General features: G+C 31.5%; 2 protein-coding genes across 6 annotated transcripts; one reads left to right on the top strand and one right to left on the bottom strand.

Annotated features, from left to right (window-relative positions):
* Positions 1-2727: 2727 nt before the first annotated feature.
* On the top strand, positions 2728-9003 carry LOC104703490 (homeobox-leucine zipper protein HDG3-like). 3 transcript variants are annotated; one of them, XM_010419516.3, is made up of 13 exons: positions 2728-2905; positions 3115-3211; positions 5165-5420; positions 5548-5665; positions 6023-6211; positions 6373-6807; positions 6885-6986; positions 7107-7307; positions 7394-7586; positions 7682-7941; positions 8034-8123; positions 8218-8585; positions 8691-9003. In XM_010419516.3, the coding sequence occupies exons 3-13, from the start codon at positions 5191-5193 to the stop codon at positions 8701-8703; spliced, it is 2199 nt and encodes a 732-aa protein (XP_010417818.2). In that variant the 5' UTR covers positions 2728-2905; positions 3115-3211; positions 5165-5190; the 3' UTR covers positions 8704-9003. The 3 variants fall into 3 exon arrangements, with proteins under 3 accessions (XP_010417818.2, XP_087312867.1, XP_087312866.1); XM_087456741.1 differs by having other exon boundaries at positions 8212-8585; XM_087456740.1 differs by having other exon boundaries at positions 2780-2905; positions 7107-7312; positions 7399-7586; positions 8212-8585; positions 8691-8850.
* A 713-nt stretch (positions 9004-9716) lies between these two features.
* LOC104703489 (cytochrome P450 734A1) lies at positions 9717-14087 on the bottom strand. Of its 3 annotated transcripts, none has more exons than XM_087459864.1 (5): positions 13498-13994; positions 12056-13041; positions 11212-11677; positions 10750-11119; positions 9717-10500 (listed from the first exon to the last, which is right to left on the bottom strand). In XM_087459864.1, exons 3-5 carry the CDS (start codon positions 11469-11471, stop codon positions 10063-10065), a joined length of 1068 nt encoding a protein of 355 aa, XP_087315990.1. In that variant the 5' UTR covers positions 11472-11677; positions 12056-13041; positions 13498-13994; the 3' UTR covers positions 9717-10062. The 3 variants fall into 3 exon arrangements, with proteins under 3 accessions (XP_087315990.1, XP_087315991.1, XP_010417817.2); XM_087459865.1 differs by having other exon boundaries at positions 12056-12366; positions 13498-13991; XM_010419515.3 differs by lacking the exon at positions 12056-13041 and having other exon boundaries at positions 13498-14087.
* Between the last annotated feature and the right edge of the window lie 4264 nt (positions 14088-18351).

Genomic DNA, 18351 nt, shown 5'->3' with positions numbered 1-18351 from the left:
ACTTGACTGTAATTTTCTTAGTTATAAAATAATAGAAGAATTTTTATTTGATTTACTCTATAAATTTTATAATCTTTTACATTTGATTTTACTTAGTTTCATACTTTGATTTCAAACCGTCTTGAGTACATGATACAATATTCATATCCGTGAATTTTATAAATTTGGTAAAATCCAGAAAATAAAACAAAACCCGTATTGACCTTTTTTTATTTATGTTTTTTAGTTGTCTATATTATAATAAATAAAATATATTTTTATATTTTATAGATTTTAATAAGATGTCACTGCGTTGATGTGGAATATAAAAAAAATAATTAATAATTAGATATAATAATTTAAATATAAGCAATGTTGTATATTAGTTTTAAAATATATCTGTCATTATTAAAATGTTTAAAGATGCAAATATTTAATCTTAGTTTTATAAATAAAAATAATCTTTATTATTGTTGTAAATAATTTGTTATTGTTTCCTAAGATTTATGAAACAATAATTTGTTAAATAATTTCAAAAATATTGTTTTATTATTTTAAAAAAAAATATAAGTTTTCTTTTATTTCAAAAATATTGTTAAATATAATTGCAGTTTTTGTAATATGACACATGATAATAGGGTTAAACTTCTAATAACATTGATTAAATAATTATATAGAGATTTTTAATCAAATATCATTTTCAGTTTGGAAATTTTATCAAATCAAATAATTTTATATAATTAATAATTTTCTTTGATTTGTATCTCGAGTTAAAAGGTCAACTTTAACGCCCTGACCGCCACTTTTTAGTGGGCCCTATGTCAACCCTCACCCCAGCTTCTTTATTGGACCTCACGTTCTCTCACTAGGCCCGTGAGCCCATCCAAATTCGATGGTCGGTTTGCTAAGTCCGGAAGGCTTTAAAGACTTGTTTATTGTCTCTACAAATCACCACATAATATTTCCCTGTGTTTTGTCCTCACTCGCACAGTTCCGATAATCACTTTCCAGAAGTTCACTCATCCTAAGACTACTCCATTTCAAACACGCTTAACTCTGGAGTTCTCTAATGATCCTTGACCGAAAAGATAAGTTCACTTTATTGACATAGGTGGTCAAATCAATTATTTTTAACCTCTATGCATGTCCCTGAAACCGAGATATTACATCAACGATGGTTTAATTTCAATGGATCAAATATTTATTTGGTCAATTTCACATTATTTTTTTAATTTTTAATTATAAATTTAAGTAATTATCTTAAGTTTGACTAATATGATTATTTTTTGGGGCATTCTCAAAAATACCCCTTTTTGCATGTATCTTTTTAAAAATACCTCTCTATATTGACTATTTTCAAAACTACCCATATTTATATACAAAATGACCAAATTACCCTTTTATTGAGTGACAACAAGAATGTACAGCCGCCAAATAATGAAAAATTTTCCCCCACAAATTAAAAGATTGGATTTTTTCGCCAATTTTTTTGAAATTTACACCTTTAAAAAACCTTATAAAAACTTTGATGATGCTTTTAAAAACTTTTTAAAAACCTTTTAAAAAATTATAAACGCTTTTACAAGGTTTTTAAACGGTGTTTAAAAAGTTTTTATAAAGTTTTTATATGGCATTTACAAAGTTTTTACAAGGTTTTATTTGTCAAATTTTTCTTGACAAAAATTTTTTGGCGGAAAAATATGTCGAGAATTTTGTTGGCGGAAAAATTTTGTTTTTTATTTTATTAATTAAAATATTTTTTATGTAAAGATAAAATGGTCATTAAAAATTAAAAAAGGTCAAAAATGAAAATAGCAAAAAATGAAATATTTTTGAAAAAATGTATATCAAAAAAGATAATTCTAACAAATTTTCTTATTTTTTTCCGAGCCAAATGTACATTAGAAGGTAAGATAGCTAAAATGGATTGTATGACCAACGACTAGAATTTATATATTTATGTTAAGAAAATAGTTGACTGATGACCAATTATTTTTTTAGGATATGTTAGATAATGCATTGACTAGCTATTACAAATACTTAAATAAATTACGAAATTGTCATTTATTGATTTTTAAATATATTTAACAAATATTAGCGATCAATCTAGTCAATAATTATACTATGGATTTTTTTTTTAAAATTTCTTCCATATTTCACTCTCTGTATACTAAACGATGGGTAGATCCAAGCATAGATTTATCGTTTATGATATCTATTATGTACATCTTACACCATATAAAATATCATTATTGACTAGATTGATTAATATTATGTATCTTCTAACATACAAAAATTAATTGATGACAAATATGTATAATTGTGAGATATAAGACTAAAATGACAAGAAAGTTTTAAAAGTAATTTAGGATCATTGTCACTATGAATTTTAAATCTAAAAAAGTTAAATTATATTACATTTTTTCTCTTTGACTCATACCATATATATAAGCATGATATTTTTATAGAAATCATGGTTTCGATCAAGAGTAAAAATTCAAAAAGGACTCAAATTGAAAATACCAAAAAGGTTAGCAATATTACATTTCAAATTGAGACTGAATTTTATCTTTTAATGGAGAAAAAACTAAATTTTGCTATTTACTTATTTAATTACTATTATGTAATTATACAAAACAGTATATGGAAAACCAATTACATTGTGACACACGGATAAAAAGATAGAAGCATATTTGTTTTCTTCTCTTTTCTTTTTTTTTGACGTTATCTTTTGCTTCTGTTTCCTTCGAGCGTGTAGGGTAAAGTAAGTGTCTCCCTCTCGACCTATAAATATGTGTCTCTATAACCCATAAAATTCACTTGCACTCTCACCACCACTGACTCACCTCAAAACCGCTTCGAAAAACCATTGGTTGATTTCCGACCAAGCCCCTATTTCCTAGCATAGATAGTATCCTATTAGCATGTATGTCTTAGATTTCATCCTTTTTCATTTGACTGATTTTATACAATTCCATTTGTTGGTAAAATTACCGAGTTCTGATCAAATTCGTCGTAGTTGTATCTATTATATACATCAAATGATGATTTGGTTTCTTATGATGTATCTTGCTTTTGGGACTGTGCTTTGTTTATGGATTTATAACTTTTTTCCTTTTTCCTTTTCGTTTGTAGAAAAAAGGTGGAGAGATAGATCAGGCGAACAAAGGAACAATAAGCTTAAAAGATTTGATTCTTCTGAGTTTATTAACACATCCAAAACCTTTCAAAGGTATCACTGGATTCTCTGGTTGTTTTTTTTTGTTTATGTTTATGTTCTTAATTATATACTAGATTTTAAGCCGATGTACACCGCACGTGCATATAATTTTTATTATTATTTATTTTTATATTGTATTTGTTTGTTAAATATTGGATGTTTTGTAAATAGAGGAATAACTAAATTTTTCCGGCCGTTTATGTGGCTAAATGTGTATATTAATTTTTTAACTCGTACTATACTTCATGACTATTTGTTTGTTATATTTAGTTTGTTTTGTTTAGTGTTTGAGAATCTATTTTGATTTTTAATTATTATAAAAAATAAGGGATCTAAATATATAATAAGTCATTTATACGCTATGATTAAGTCACATTTTTCCTAACGATATAATTATTTTACACAATCTTAGTTAAATCAACTTAATTTTATATGTAAAATATTCTAATATTAATCGTGTTAATAAATAATTAAATGAGGATTTAATCCGTGTTAGCACAAATTTAATGATATTTTATTAATTTCAACATGTCCTCTCTATAACTCATTTACTATATAACCATATTATATAGTATCTTAAACTCTTTTTAATTATGTTTTAATTTTACATATTCATAATATTTTAAATTTTTTATTAAGTTTATATATTAATTATAATATTTAAATAAATATGAATCGAAGTTTTTCTTACGTTAAAAATCAAAGTTCACAGGTTTTGAAAAACAAAATGGGAATCAAATTATTTTTTTCTTTGTTTGCAAATAATTTAGAGATAGAATATCTTTAAAACATAATAGAAGGTGTGGTTAAATATATCATAGTTTATGTTTTTATATTGATTTTGCTGTAATTTTTTTAGTTGGAATGAAATCTAAAATATTTAGAATACAAAATCTAAAGTAATGCTATGTTTGAATTTTTTTTAGAGATTAATTTTGTAAATAAAATTTTACAAATATAAAGGTAGAACCCAAAATGTACTTAAAAATGTATATATAAATGGTTTCGAACAATTAAATACAACAATGATAACAAAATAATGGGAAAATTTTAATATATCACATAAATTTGTTTTTTTTTTGCTGGTCGGTATACATATATGATACCATGGCTTTTCTGCCCATTTCCAAAATTTGATTATATTTCTAAAGGAAAAAAAAGATAAATTTCAGTGCTAGTACTTTATAAACATACATATAAATCTAATTAATAATTTTACTTTTTTTTAATTAAATTTAAAGTAATTTAATCGTATTCTTTGATCTTCTTATGGTCATTTTAGTGGCTTTAACAACTCCTCCTTGTTCTATAATGTAGATCTCTTTAAATCGTGAAACCCTAAAATAAAACAAAACAATTGCTGATAAAATCAAACTTCTAAAAAACATTTGTTTTGCCTTGATTCATACTGTGACTCTTGAAATAGTTTCGGAGAGTTCATAGTGTTGATGTGTTGGTTAGGGCTTTTTTTAATTTATTCATTGGTTTGTGTTAATTTTTTGTCAATCTGCTGACTGTGATGTGTGATTGCGTTATTTTTTGTGTTTTTTTTTTGTCTTTGATTTCTACTGGTCGGTTTTTTTGTTCCAACAATCACCCTCGATTAGTTTTCTATATATATATATATATATATATATATATATTTTTTTTTTTTGTCTGTTAACCTTTTATTTCAAGATCTGTGAAAAAAAGTATTTTGACTTTGAAAAGCTAACTTTTTGTTGTAATCAATTTAGTGAAAGGGAGTGTGTGTGTGTGTGACTGTTTAAATCCAAAAAAAAAACCCAATTTCATAAAGAAATCCTTTTGATTCTTATCATTTTAAGGACAAAGGAAAACATATGAATAAACCTTTGCCACAAGCCCTAATTTCTAGATCTAATGAGTTCCTATAATTTGATATCCCTCTACTATGATTTTAATTTGTTGTAAACTCATTTTCGTTTTTACAACTATGATGATTAGATCTTCCAGAAATCGAAAGAGCAAAAATGTCCGAGTCAAACATGGTACCAGTGGGTAACAATGGAGACAATGATAACAAGGAGAACAATGTCATGAACAACACTGATGGTGGAGCTGGTGTTGGAGCTGAAGAAATCGACAGTGCAAAGACTGTAAGTGACAATCGTGAAGAAGCAATGGGAAGCAATGAAGGTCCTCCTCGTAAGAAAAAAAAATACAATCGTCACAGCGAATATCAGATTCAGGAGATGGAAGCGTAATTTTCTTCTTCTTTTCCTTTTATATATAACTCAACTTATAATATTATCTAGCTAGATCAATAATAAATTATATATAATCATTTCTCTTTTTTTTTTTATATATTATTATTTTGTGTTGAATAGTTTCTTCAGAGAGTGTCCTCACCCAGATGTCAAACAAAGGCAGGTTCTTGGCCGTCAATTGGGTTTAAAACCTATGCAGATCAAATTTTGGTTCCAGAATAAACGCACTCAAAACAAGGTACATACAGAATTTGTTACCATCTCACACATATTGTATTTAATGTATCTATATAGACATGATTGATTAAGATTGTGATTCCTCATAACTACTGTATATGTTGAATTAGAAATCTAGTTTTTAAGATATTAGGGTTATCTGACTTCGTAAGAGAATATTATATCGTTTTGAAACGTGTGAAACACATATTACTAAACATTAGGTCAAGCAATTTTCACATGTACATTTCTTCCTTCAGTAATGTTCTTTTTTCACTTAAAAACCAAAAAAAAAAACTTCATTACTTTTGTTGCTTAGTTAGTCAATTTATTTAGTTTAAAATATTATTAAGAACCTTTTTTTGTTTTTGTTTTGCAGAATCATCAAGGACATTGTGAGAACATAGGACTTTGGTCATTGAACGACAAGCTTAGCTCTGAAAACCAACGGTTCCGAGAAGCTGTTTTTTTAGCCTTGTGCCCTAAGTGTGGAGGCCAAACTGCAATTGGCGAAATGTCCTTGGAAGAACATCATCTTCGGATCGTAAACGCTCGGCTAAATGACGAGGTACTAGATGTGAACACACACACACACACACACACACTGACCACTACAATTTCCATAGTTAAACACATATATTAGAGAAGTTATTTATAATAAATGACGCATACATATTACATATAGAAATTATTAAACAAGTTGTATTTCTTGTTTTTGGGGTTCTATAGATCAATGAATTGACTGCTCTGGCGGAAAGATTTACCAGCACAATGGTAATAAACAATCCGGCTATGTCTCCTCGGCCTTTTCATCGTCCTTCAACTTTCGAGTTCGGGGCGGGATCATCTACTGGAAGAGAATTGTATGGAAATGGAGGAAACCTCTCTAGGGGAATCACTGGACCGGCAGATGCTGATAAGCCAATGATCATAGATTTGGCAATTGGAGCCATGGAGGAGCTATTGTTGATGGCTCAAGTGGTTGAACCACTGTGGAGTCGAGGAGTTAATGGCACAAACCTAGCTTTAAACATGATTGGATACAAAAGGACGTTTCGGACGGGTCTCGGGCCTAGACTTAGTGGGTTTAGAATAGAGGCATCCAGGGAAACCGCGATCGTGCCAATGAATCCTACTGGCGTTGTTGAGATGCTCATGCAAGCGGTAAACTGAATTCATATAACTATATCAGATTATATGATCGTAATTAATCCTTCAAGTAACGATCTATATATTGGCAGAATCTGTGGTCGACAATGTTTGTCGGAATGGTTGGTAGAGCCATGACTCATGAAAAACTTTTGCCTGATGTTGCTGGAAACTTCAATGGAGCTCTTCAAATCGTAATTCTTCTACTTTACTTTATTTATTTATTTATACATTTGATATAATCTACAGGGGAGTTTTCTAAAACAAAAGTGAAACCATATTTGATGTAACCAAATGTTGTTCTTTATCCATAGATGACTGCTGAGTACCAAGAGCTTTCGCCGCTAGTCCCAACCCGCGAAAGCTACTTTGTCCGCTACTGTAAACAGCAAGGAGATAATTTGTGGGCGGTGGTGGATGTTTCCATCGACCATCTGTTTCCAAATATCCACATGAAATGTCGCCGCAGACCCTCTGGATGCTTGATTCAAGAAATCCCTAGTGGTTACTCAAAGGTAACCTATTGTCTCATTATGGTTAAATTATTTAGTGTATGGTTTTATACATTAATTAATGATTGTTTTTGCTGGTTTGGAAAAAGGTAACATGGGTTGAGCATGTGGAAGTAGATGACAGAGAAGCAAATCAAAACATATTCAAGCACTTCATCAGTACTGGTCAAGCTTTTGCTGCTAACCGCTGGGTTGCAACGTTGGAACGCCAGTGCGAGAGGCTTGCCAGCAATTGCATCGTCACTACAGATTTTCAATCCGTGGATTCGGCTGATCACCTTGGTATTTTTTTTACTACTCAAAGAAATGTGTTTCTTTGTTTTGGGCAAAGTGTTTCTTTTTGTTAGCCATTCTGAGAGTTTTGTGACTTGGTGCAGCGCTAACGGACCATGGAAAGATGAGCATCCTGAAACTAGCTCATCGGATCGCAAAAACCTTCTTTATTGGGCTGACTAATTCGATGGGGTCTACATGTTCTGGTGTAGGAGGAAAGGATATCAGAGTGATGAAAATGAAGAACCTGATTGAGCCAGGAAGGCCTCCTGGTGTTGTTCTTTCTGCATCCACTTCGTTTTGGGTTCCTGTTCCTCCTACCATTGTCTTTGACTTCCTCAGAAATGAGGATCATCGAGCCAATGTATACTTATAATTTAGGACAAGACTTCTCTTTTTTTTCTTTTTCTTTCAGTGACTTTTTAATGTAACATGTTTTGAGATATGTATCTGCAGTGGGATGTCCTCTGCAATGGATGGATTCTGCAGAAGATATCAGAGATTGCAAATGGGAGAGACAGCAGGAACTGTGCAACTTTACTCAGGGTAAATAGATAGCTAAGTTGTGTGTTTTGAACATGCATTCTTTTTTTTTTTTATTAATCTTTTGGTATGTGACCGATGTTTGTTTTAGTTACAGAACAAAAGCACTTGGCAGACAAAGAAGATGATGATTCAAGAGACCTTTACTGATCCAACAGCTTCATTTGTGATCTATGCGCCTGTTGATACGGCATCAATAGAGGGTGTTCTCTATGCAGGTACAGACCCTGACTATGTGGCTCTCCTGCCTTCCGGTTTTGCTATTCTGCCGGATGGTATCGGTGATCAACCTGGAGGAAACGGAGGAGGATCACTCCTGACCGTTTCCTTGCAGATGCTGGTTGAAGAAGTTCCTTTGGGTAAGCTGAGTACTAGCTCTGTTAAATCCGTTGAGAAACTGATTCGTGCAACCGTGATGAGGATCAAAGATTTGTTTCCTTTACATATTGCAACACCCTCAACTCGGTAATCTATTGAATCTATTTCATAAACAAACTTAGTAGTTATCTAATACTTGCTACACAATTAAGGTGCTGATGACGTTTTTGTTTTGTCTTTTTTTTTTTACAGGAAAGTAAGCTAAATGGAAGATTGAATCAAGGAAGAAAGAGTAAGACTGGTTGTGTGGAAGATCGGTGGAGAGCTTCAAAAGGGGAGGAGTCAAGAACGAACCCCAAAGAGATTTTTTCTTTATGAGGTTCCGGATTTGACTTGCCCTGAAATATATTCATTCAAGATGGAAAAAAAGAAAAAAACAAGTCTTTTGTTATTTTCAGTTGAGTCTTATGTTTCCTTGTCATTGCAGGAACCTTTTGTTATTTCAGTTGAGTCTTTTGTTTTCTTGTTGGAACCTATTATGAAGTTTTCGAGTACTCTTTTTCTCTATTTGAGTTTCAGTTTTGGTTTTTATTTTCCTAATGTTGGCTTTAGATCTTCTATAGTATGGATGTTTCTTTTGTATTACTTTTGTTGTCTATTTCTGGAGTTTGGTTTATCATAAGTTCACACCTTTTCTTCCCAAGACTCTATCTGTTCAGCAAAAGAGTTTTTGGCACCCTTGTAGTTAACTGTTAACAAACTGATAGGAGAAGTGGCCGTAGATCATTGCAACATCATCGAACGCTATTTTTGGGAAGAACATCCACACATTCTTAGCTACTCTTAAAACAGCGCTGCATTTTAGTATTTTACTTCACTTGTAAGACTAATTTAAAGCTAGCCAAAGCTCAGCTGAGAATTCGCAGTCAGAACATTCTGACACTTCATAGAGGCGGTTAATTAGATAGATAAGCAGAGAGATACACAATTTGTGTAAATGAATACAGATGGATAACATTACTTATATATAGACTCATCATAAGGTTTTATAGAACAAGTGAACTGAATGGAACTCTGTGACTCTGTGTTATGGATTTTGTAACATATAATATTTTAGTCGTCATTTATCGATTTTAGCAAAAATTAAGTAATTCCTGTATTTTTTTTTAAAAAGGTTTTATTTAGCTTAAAATAAGTAGAATACCAAAATTAGTGTATAAAAACCACAACGAAAATTGTACAAATTTCATCCTCCCACACAAGATGATACGAAACATGTGTTGAAATTACACCCTTATATTATATGTTACAAATACATACAAAATACTAAATTGATAGCAATTTTTTAACATAATTGTTAATTCTATTTTTGATGTAACTCTTGTTCCTACTCCTAGACTTAAAAAAGAAAAAAAAAAAATAATCACCACCGTAGCAGCATAATGGAAAACCATATGAAGTTGAAAACCATAATAAATTTTAGGGAAAAATGAAATGAAAAAAAAAAAAAGCAATGGTTTGAAAGTTAAAACTATATATTTATGAAGGTTAAAAACGACAACGTAACAAAAGAGCATGTCAGTTATGAAAGCTCTTTTTCTTTCAAGGCTCTTAGGGATCCTCCTCATGATTGGTCAACTAATCTCCGGAAGGTGATTGGTGCACCGTGCTGAGGATAAAGCAACATAAGGACGGTAGGTGCATGCTGGTAAGTAGGAGCCAAGTGAAAGGTGAAGCGTTGGATCATTACAGCGAGTGTCAATTTGGCCTCAAGTATAGCAAGATTCTGACCAATGCATGTTCGAGCTCCGAGGCCAAACGGTATAAAGCCAACGGGGTGTTTGGCAGCACGCGGCACTCCATCTGCAAACCGAGCTGGATTGAATTCGTTCACATCGTTACCCCAGATGGCTTGGTCATGATGGACCGCTATGATTGGGATAAGAAGCTCCGTGCCACAAGGGATTTTGTACCCTCCTAGCTTCACATCCGATTTAGCGCGTCGAATTGTAGCAACTATTGGTGGATACAACCTTAGTGACTCGTTCAAGATCATACTCAACTGCAAAATTGGTAGAGAGGTAAAAAAAAATATTAACATATCTTCTTCGTTCAATTACTCTTTTGCCCTTGAATCTTGTCTTGATATATGTAAGAATTTAGCCTTATAAAATTTATAGATTAGGCGACAAAAAGGCCACGATTAACGTAACGAAAACTATATCACATATTGGCATTTTTAATTTTGTAATAAATGATATACTTCCGAAATTGAAAGATAACAAAGCAAAGACAGAAAGAGAAAGCGCACCGTTTTAAGCTTAACGACATGGTCCTTGGTAGGGACATCACGTGAGCCGCATACCCTGAGGACCTCATCACGTGCTTTGGCCTGCCACTCTGGGTGCATGGATAGCAAGATGGTCGTCCACGTAAGCAGATTAGAAGTTGTCTGTTTCCCGGCAAAGAAGAAGCTTTTACACTCCTCCACAATGTCTTGAACCGTCACATTCTTTGCTTGAATCATTAATCCCAACAAATCTTTACCCGTTGGCTCCTTACATTCTTCGCCGTCTCCGTCAACAACGCTCTCTCTACGCCGCTCTATCAGCTTCAACAACGACTTCCTTATCTCCTTGTCTAACTTCCAAGACTTCAGATTCCCTCTTGTCGGAAAAAATCTATCAAGAAATTAAATCAAATTAATTAAAACTTATAAATTAGCTAACAAGACCGGTACAAAGAAAACAAAAATTGATGTTGATTTTGTTACCTATAGCCTGGAATGAAGACTTTTTGAAAAGCTTCGGCACATAGAAGCATTTGATGAGCTTGAAGTCGAAAAATTGCTCGGCCATCTTCATAGCTACTTCCAAAAGCTGTTCTACTAATAACATCTTCAGTCAAAATCTGAAACCACTCATAGACATCAACCTCAATTTCACCGTTTTCGGATAACTTGTCCGACCATTTATCAAGCATGTCGGTCACACTCTTTAACACCACAGGCACAAGCAACTTAAGATTCTCCATGTGAAAAGTAGGGCTAATGATTCTGCGATGATGAGCCCATTTTTCCCCTTTGAGACTAAGAAGTCCATCGCCTTCGAGTTGTTTAACCAAAGGGTGAGCTTCGTTCTTCTCATAGAACTCAGACTTAGAGAAGATCTCTCGGATCAGATTGGGATCAGCTACGGTTAACCGAAAAGTTGGACCGAACCATACCAGAAATGTAGCACCTGAAAATTAAATAAATTGGTTTTTTTTTTTAATTAGATGACAAGAAAAGCTGTAAAACATGAACAGATCCTCAACTTGGGAACTTAGAGGGGGTATTCAACTTAAATTTTAAAGGATTTGGTAGGATTTTAACATTTTAGGACTTTGGAAGATTTATGTGAGTTTTAAGGAGATTTGGTTGTGTTTAGAGTTTTTATATTTTTAAAAAAGGAAATGAAATGTGATTCTATGAGATTTGATGGTTAAACTTTGGGTGATTTTAACATATTTTACATCTCAATTATATGGGAACTCTATTTACATGTTCAAAAATATTTTTGGTTTTTTAAGAAACCGAAGCGTTAGATTGATAGTCACATGCCTCGAACCAAAGTTACCTCTGATGGAACATGGCTGATGGATTTATGCCAGAGAAAAAGATTCCTGATGAGTATGAAATTGTACATCAAGCTATTTTTACGGACCCAGATGACCAAAGTGGTTGGTTTTACCATCTGTGTCTCCTCTTCTCACTTCCTCTTGGCCTTCACCTGGTTCCAGTGTAATTCTATTTGGAGTTGGGTGCTTGAATGGCTCTCCTTCTAACGTCACTACTTTTTGTTCTGAGACGGGTTCTGTTCCACTGATTCTCTACTTTGACCAAGCTGTTGGTGGAGTTAGCTCGTCGACTGTTACAATTGATTCTGAACTAAAAGGAAACGAGAACCTTGTTTGGGAACCAATTTCGAAATAAAAGCTCTCAAGTGTCTTGTGTCGTAGATTTTTTTTTATTTTTTATCAAATCCTTTAAAATTCTATCTCAAAAGGTATGATTTTGAGATGGTATTTTTTAACTAGAAAACAAAAAAGAAGTCTTTTAGAATCATTCAAAATCTCAATTTTTTTAAAGTTGTGATATTTTGAATAACAGTAGATTTCAAGTAAGTTTTATAAATAACTGATTGAATAACAAGAGATTTTAGATTATTTTAAATGATTTTACATAAATCCAAGTTGAATAACATAGGATTTTAAAAAATCTTTTAAAATCAACAATTGAATAACAAGTGATTTTAAGAATACTTTAGAATCTTTTAAAATATCAGTTGAATACCTCCCTCTTAGACAAAAAAGAGGGTATGGTCACTGACTGTTGCTATTAATGCACTAATTGCTCTTTCATAATTTACCACATTGGTGCTATTTAATTTACTGCACAGCAACCAAAATTTTCATCTTTCGAATTAGCGTTTTTTTTTCCTTTTTGTAATAGACTAATAAGAAAGAAGACAAGAGTTAACAGCAGAGAGGGAAAATGATGACTAAGCCCGTGAGGAAAGAGTGGGGAAGAAGAACACACAGCCTCCTTTTTCACATCAAAGTACTGACATCATAATTTGATCATGACAAAACAAACACAGATAAATTAATAAAATGTCCTTTTTTTATTAAAAAAAAATTGTGTAATAAAACAAAAACTTTTTGCTTTGCTTGACATGAAAACACACTCTGTTGCATTTCACAGAGAATCGGACCAAATCACAAAGGTTCCAACTCCAAAACACAAAAAAAAGTAAAAAAAAAAAAAAATCTTTCACTAATAAACCCAAAATTAAGAGGCAACTCTAAAACAAAATCTTGATAAATATATTTACTAAGAAAAATCTTATGCTTCAACTTTGAACCAAGGAGTGTCAATAAAGTTTTAACCAAAATCTAACAAATCAGAAACAGAGTAACCATAACAAGTAGTGTTTTGAATCTGAGAAAAAAACAAAAAAAACAGAGCAAATTGAGGAAGAGAGGGGGGGGGGGGGGGGAGGGGGAAACAAGAACTAACCATAGATTTTTCTCCAGTGATGGTAAAAAGAGAGAACTCTAGGAAGAATATTGTGAGAGAAAGGCATAGGATGAGAAGAAGCCTTAAGCATCATTCCAACAAGTTCTTTAACATTTCCGATGAAGAAGTGATAAGGAGGACCTCGAATCCCCTGTTTCGAGAAATGTTCTTCGATCTTTCTTGGTCTCCACCATAACAGAGACATACCCTTCACTATTACAAGACTGAACATTATAGACAAAACAAGAATGAACCAGCTGCTGCTACTTTCTTCCTCCATTGTCGGAAAAAAAAACAAAAAAGAAAGAGAGAAACACACAAAAAGGAGAGTTAGAGTTTTCTCTTCTTTGGTCTCGTTTTTCGTTATACAGAGAGTGCCGGAGAAAGAGGGAATGAGGTGTTAAAAAGGAGATTTTTTTTTTTTTTCTTTCCTAACTTAAAAATTTCCTTCCTTTTTGTTTCTTTGCGAGTTTGGTTTCTTCTTATCTTGTTTCTTTTTGGACTATTTTGCTTGCTGGGCTATTTGAGCTTTTCTAGAGAGAGAGAGAGAGGCAAGGCCAACGGCGTAGGGGCCGCCATTGGAGGACAGTGAAGGGTCAACGAATTGAGGTTTTATTTTCTATTATTTTAAAAAAGATAATAATGCAAATTTGTTTCATCATCTTTCATATGATTGTGATACAAGTCTATTTTATATTTTTAAAAAATAAAAGTTGTCTCTAGTGAGTTTAATTTTATGTTTTCATTCTTGTCGAATTCCACATCATTTACTAGTAATATTGTAATGATTTAAATAGCAGATGGCAAAATTTTATAGTTTTTTGTCCTTTACTCAGTTGTTGGTGCAACTGCTGAAATTTAATGTGTACGACCAGGGTTATGTAATTAATTATGTATCCAGCCAGAGTTTATAATTTCGCAACGTAACATATATGTACATATACATATTATTTGAAACCTATTTTTAGTAAGATATAAAGATATTTGTCACCGTTTCCCTTAAAAAACATAAGAAGAACTTAAAGTCTTAAACCATTTATTAAAATTTGTATTTTAGGTGCTACAACACGGCCTAAAGTTTATTTTTAGTAAATTTAAGATGAAAATAACAATTGTATTATATTACAATTATTTAATGTGTTATCATCCATAAATTAAAAATTTGGAAATAGGTATCTATCTTAACATTTTTGGAGTACATTTTTGTGCCATCATTTCTTATCTCTGTATCCAAACAAGTTCCAACTAAATTTTTTATAATTCTTACAACCAAACACAATGATTTCCTTATTTGATAATATTAATTTCCTAAAATATATCTATCTAATTTAAATAAATTGTTATATTAAAATATAATTCTCCTTTCATTTTTATTAATTTTATATTTAATTATTTTAATTATTATTCAATACATAAAGTTAATAAAATTTTAGATTTTTTTCAGTATATAATGTGATTTAAATTTTTATAAACGGATATATATTAAAAATTGTCTTAGGATATTTGTAACCAAACAAGTATACCCACATATAGAGCTTGGAATACATTTTTGGAATACAATAGGGTGCCATCACTTTTTGCCAACTTCGGGTCGGATTTTTAAGTAAAATTATAACCGATTCAATTATCTGGATCCTCCTTAAGATTGCCGAATATTTTGGGCCGTTTTAAATCCATAGCATACTTATTTACATCCAATTAATGTCAAATAATGTCAATTGTATCTTAGGAAATATCTAATTTGCATGCCGAATTTTTAGGACCGAGTTTGACAAAAAGAATTGATAATCCAATTTATGTAATCACATCCTCTTAATGACATCCCTATAATATAGCAACTAATTCAAGATGAATACATCTTAAGAAATATGTAATTTGCGTTTAATAACCGATTACATATTTGGTAAGATCTTATTAATTTTAAATGTACACTATTAATCCAATAATATCAATTGAGAATCATAATAAGAATATGTCAGATCATTCATTCCTAAATCATAATTAACAAATCGTAAAATATATATTCTCAACTTGCGAATCAAGAGTTTCTACAAAACTCTACTTACAACCGCTAACAGTATATATATCAACAAAATAGTAGACCCGTGGTGTACCACGGGGTAAAACCTAGTAACACATTATATATCTAGCTATTCGATTTTGCAAAGTAGGGTGGGTGTTGATCAACATTAAGGAGAGCTTCGGTCAACACAACTAATTTTACAGTTGTCTGTTTAGTTTTTAAATCGCTGGTTTGGCTTGATTTGGGTTTGGAAAATCCTAGGAATTGTTATAAAAAGGGAATGTCAATGTTTAGCGTTGTGATTAGTTTTTTTCGTCTATTTGTTGAAAGTGAAGAGAGAGAGTTTCTAAGAATATTTCTGTGATTAGAAGAGAAGCATTATGTGCTATTTTCTGGAGAGATTTGATACGAGGTTGGGATCAAGTGAGAAGGCTACTATAGGACTTGTTCTTGCTTTTCTTTGTCAGATCTTCTTGTTGAAAAAGTGAGTGCATAATACTGGTTTAGCTAAGCGTTGAGATCTATGTTTCTATGATTGTATGATTTATTGCCTTGTCTTGTATGTGTGTCTTTGTGATGGTATGGCCTTGGATGACTGTTTTGGAGAGTTAAGTCGTGCCATAAACAGCTGGAGATGGTGATCCATCGAGGAGAAGCACCATGTGTTGTGAGTTGTGACCGGTCTGTTATGGCTTTTGTTAGGATATTAGTTTCTGGAATAGTTGATGTTATAACTGATGTTTAGGATGCTTGTTATTTGGTGGCTGTCTGGTTTAGTTTTTCTATCGCTGGTTTGGCTCGATTTGGATTTGGAAAATCCTACAGTTTGTTGTAAAAAGGGGTTGTTGATGTTTAGGGTTTTGGTTAGCCGTTTTTGTCTCCTTTTTGAAAGCGTAGAGAGAAAGTTCCTGAGAGTGTTTCTGTGATTAGAAGAGAAGTTTTTTGTGTCGTTTTCTAGAGAGTTATATTTAGAGGTGTGATATGAGGCTGTGAAAGAGTGAGAAGGCTATTATGGGGCTTGTTTTTACTGTTTTTTTTTCAGATCTTCTTGTTGAAAAGGTGAGTGCATAACTATGGTTTATCTAAACGTTGAGATCTCTTTTTTGTGATTGTATGATTGATTGTCTTATCTTGAATGTGTGTCTCTGTGTTGATATGGCCTTAGATGACTGTTTTGGAGAGCTAAGCCATGCCATAGCGGGAGATGGTGATCCATCGGGGAGAAGCAACAAGTGTTGTGATTGGTCTATTATGGCTTTTGTTAGGACGTTAGTTTGTGGAATAGTTGTTGTTATAACTGATGTTTAGGATGCTGGTTATTTGGTTGGCATTGTATGTTTATTGGTTATGGCTTTATATTATTTGGTTTGCTTTCTGATGGTTAATTTGATGATTTACTTGATTGTTGGTTCGGTTAACTTGGTAGGTTAGTTAATAAGTATGAGATTATATTTAATGAATTAAGAAAAAACGGGTGGGATCATTGCATAACATATGTTGTTTGTGTGTTTGACTTAAACAAACGAAATATATCGAGATTTCAAGACTAATTATTTTTTGAAAAATATATTAATTTTTAGAGTGAATAGAATTTAAGTCTTTTCACACCTAAAATACGAGTACATTAGGATAACTCTTGCGTTACAAAAATGTTAAATCACTACAATATTAGTTATATACAACATGATTATCACCTATGAAATGACAACGGTGGGATAGAAAAGATGCATTTGATGTTTATCCGAAATATTCAATATTGTAATTAAAAATAATAATAATGTTGTTGTAGAGAAAACATATCTATACCTTATATTTATTTTATTTCATTATTTTGTTTGTTGTATAATGCTCGTTTTTATTGAATCTTTCATAACACAATGGCATATAAGTTTTGGTTTTTTTTCTTTTAGTTTAGTTAAGTTTTATTTAAAAATTAATTAAATATATAATTAATAATACTATAATTAAAAGTTTAATATATTTATAGTTATGTAATATATTTGAAAGACCAACTTATTAAATATTTGATTATTTTGTATATTTAAAATAATATTGTTACACCTTCTTAATAAAATTATCACACCGAAATATCCAAAAATCTAAAATACCTGATCTGAACCCAATCGGATATCTGAATATCCAGACCTATTAATAATATGAAAATTATTTACCATATTAAAAAATTATAAACATACTAATTTGATTTTTTAAAATCAAATTATTTAAAATATTTTATTCTATGAATTTGTTTTAATATTATTATAATTCGGTCATATGATGGAATGAGTTACGCTAGACGGCAGGTTAAATATTAAGTGTATTAAGATCATATTCGGTGAGATGATTTAAACAAGGTTGGACACATATAAGTGTTTGCAAATTCGATTATTAAACTTTATCAGTTGTCTCACGTATATGCAATTGCATTAACAACATATATTCAATTATAATAATTAAACACATTCACTATATAATCTTCAAATATAGAGTAAAGTCTTAAGAAGGTGTGATAATTTTATTTAAAATTACCAATGCATGTCATGGTTTCTTCTTCCATAGTATATAGTTTTTAAAGCGCAATGAAAGCAAATTTCCTTTTTTTTTTTTTTTTTTTTTGTTAATTCAAAGAATAAATCCTTAGACTTATGGAGGGATCTAAGACTAATCTTTCTTGGGAGAGGGTATCCCACAGGTAGGCAACGCCCCTAAAAAAATTTGCCAGTTTGCAATATTGTGTATTTCGTTATATTGAAATTATTTACTAAGACCTACCAACGACCATCAAATCAGAAAGTGAGGTATGAAGTGAGAGGAGAATAGGAGATATTTGC

This window comes from Camelina sativa, chromosome 7, assembly GCF_030686135.1.
Source record: "Camelina sativa cultivar CO46 ecotype springtype chromosome 7, ASM3068613v1".
NCBI classification, from domain to species: domain Eukaryota; kingdom Viridiplantae; phylum Streptophyta; class Magnoliopsida; order Brassicales; family Brassicaceae; genus Camelina; species Camelina sativa.
The sequence above is the reverse complement of the archived record's forward strand: the minus strand, read 5'-3'. Positions and strand labels throughout refer to the sequence as shown.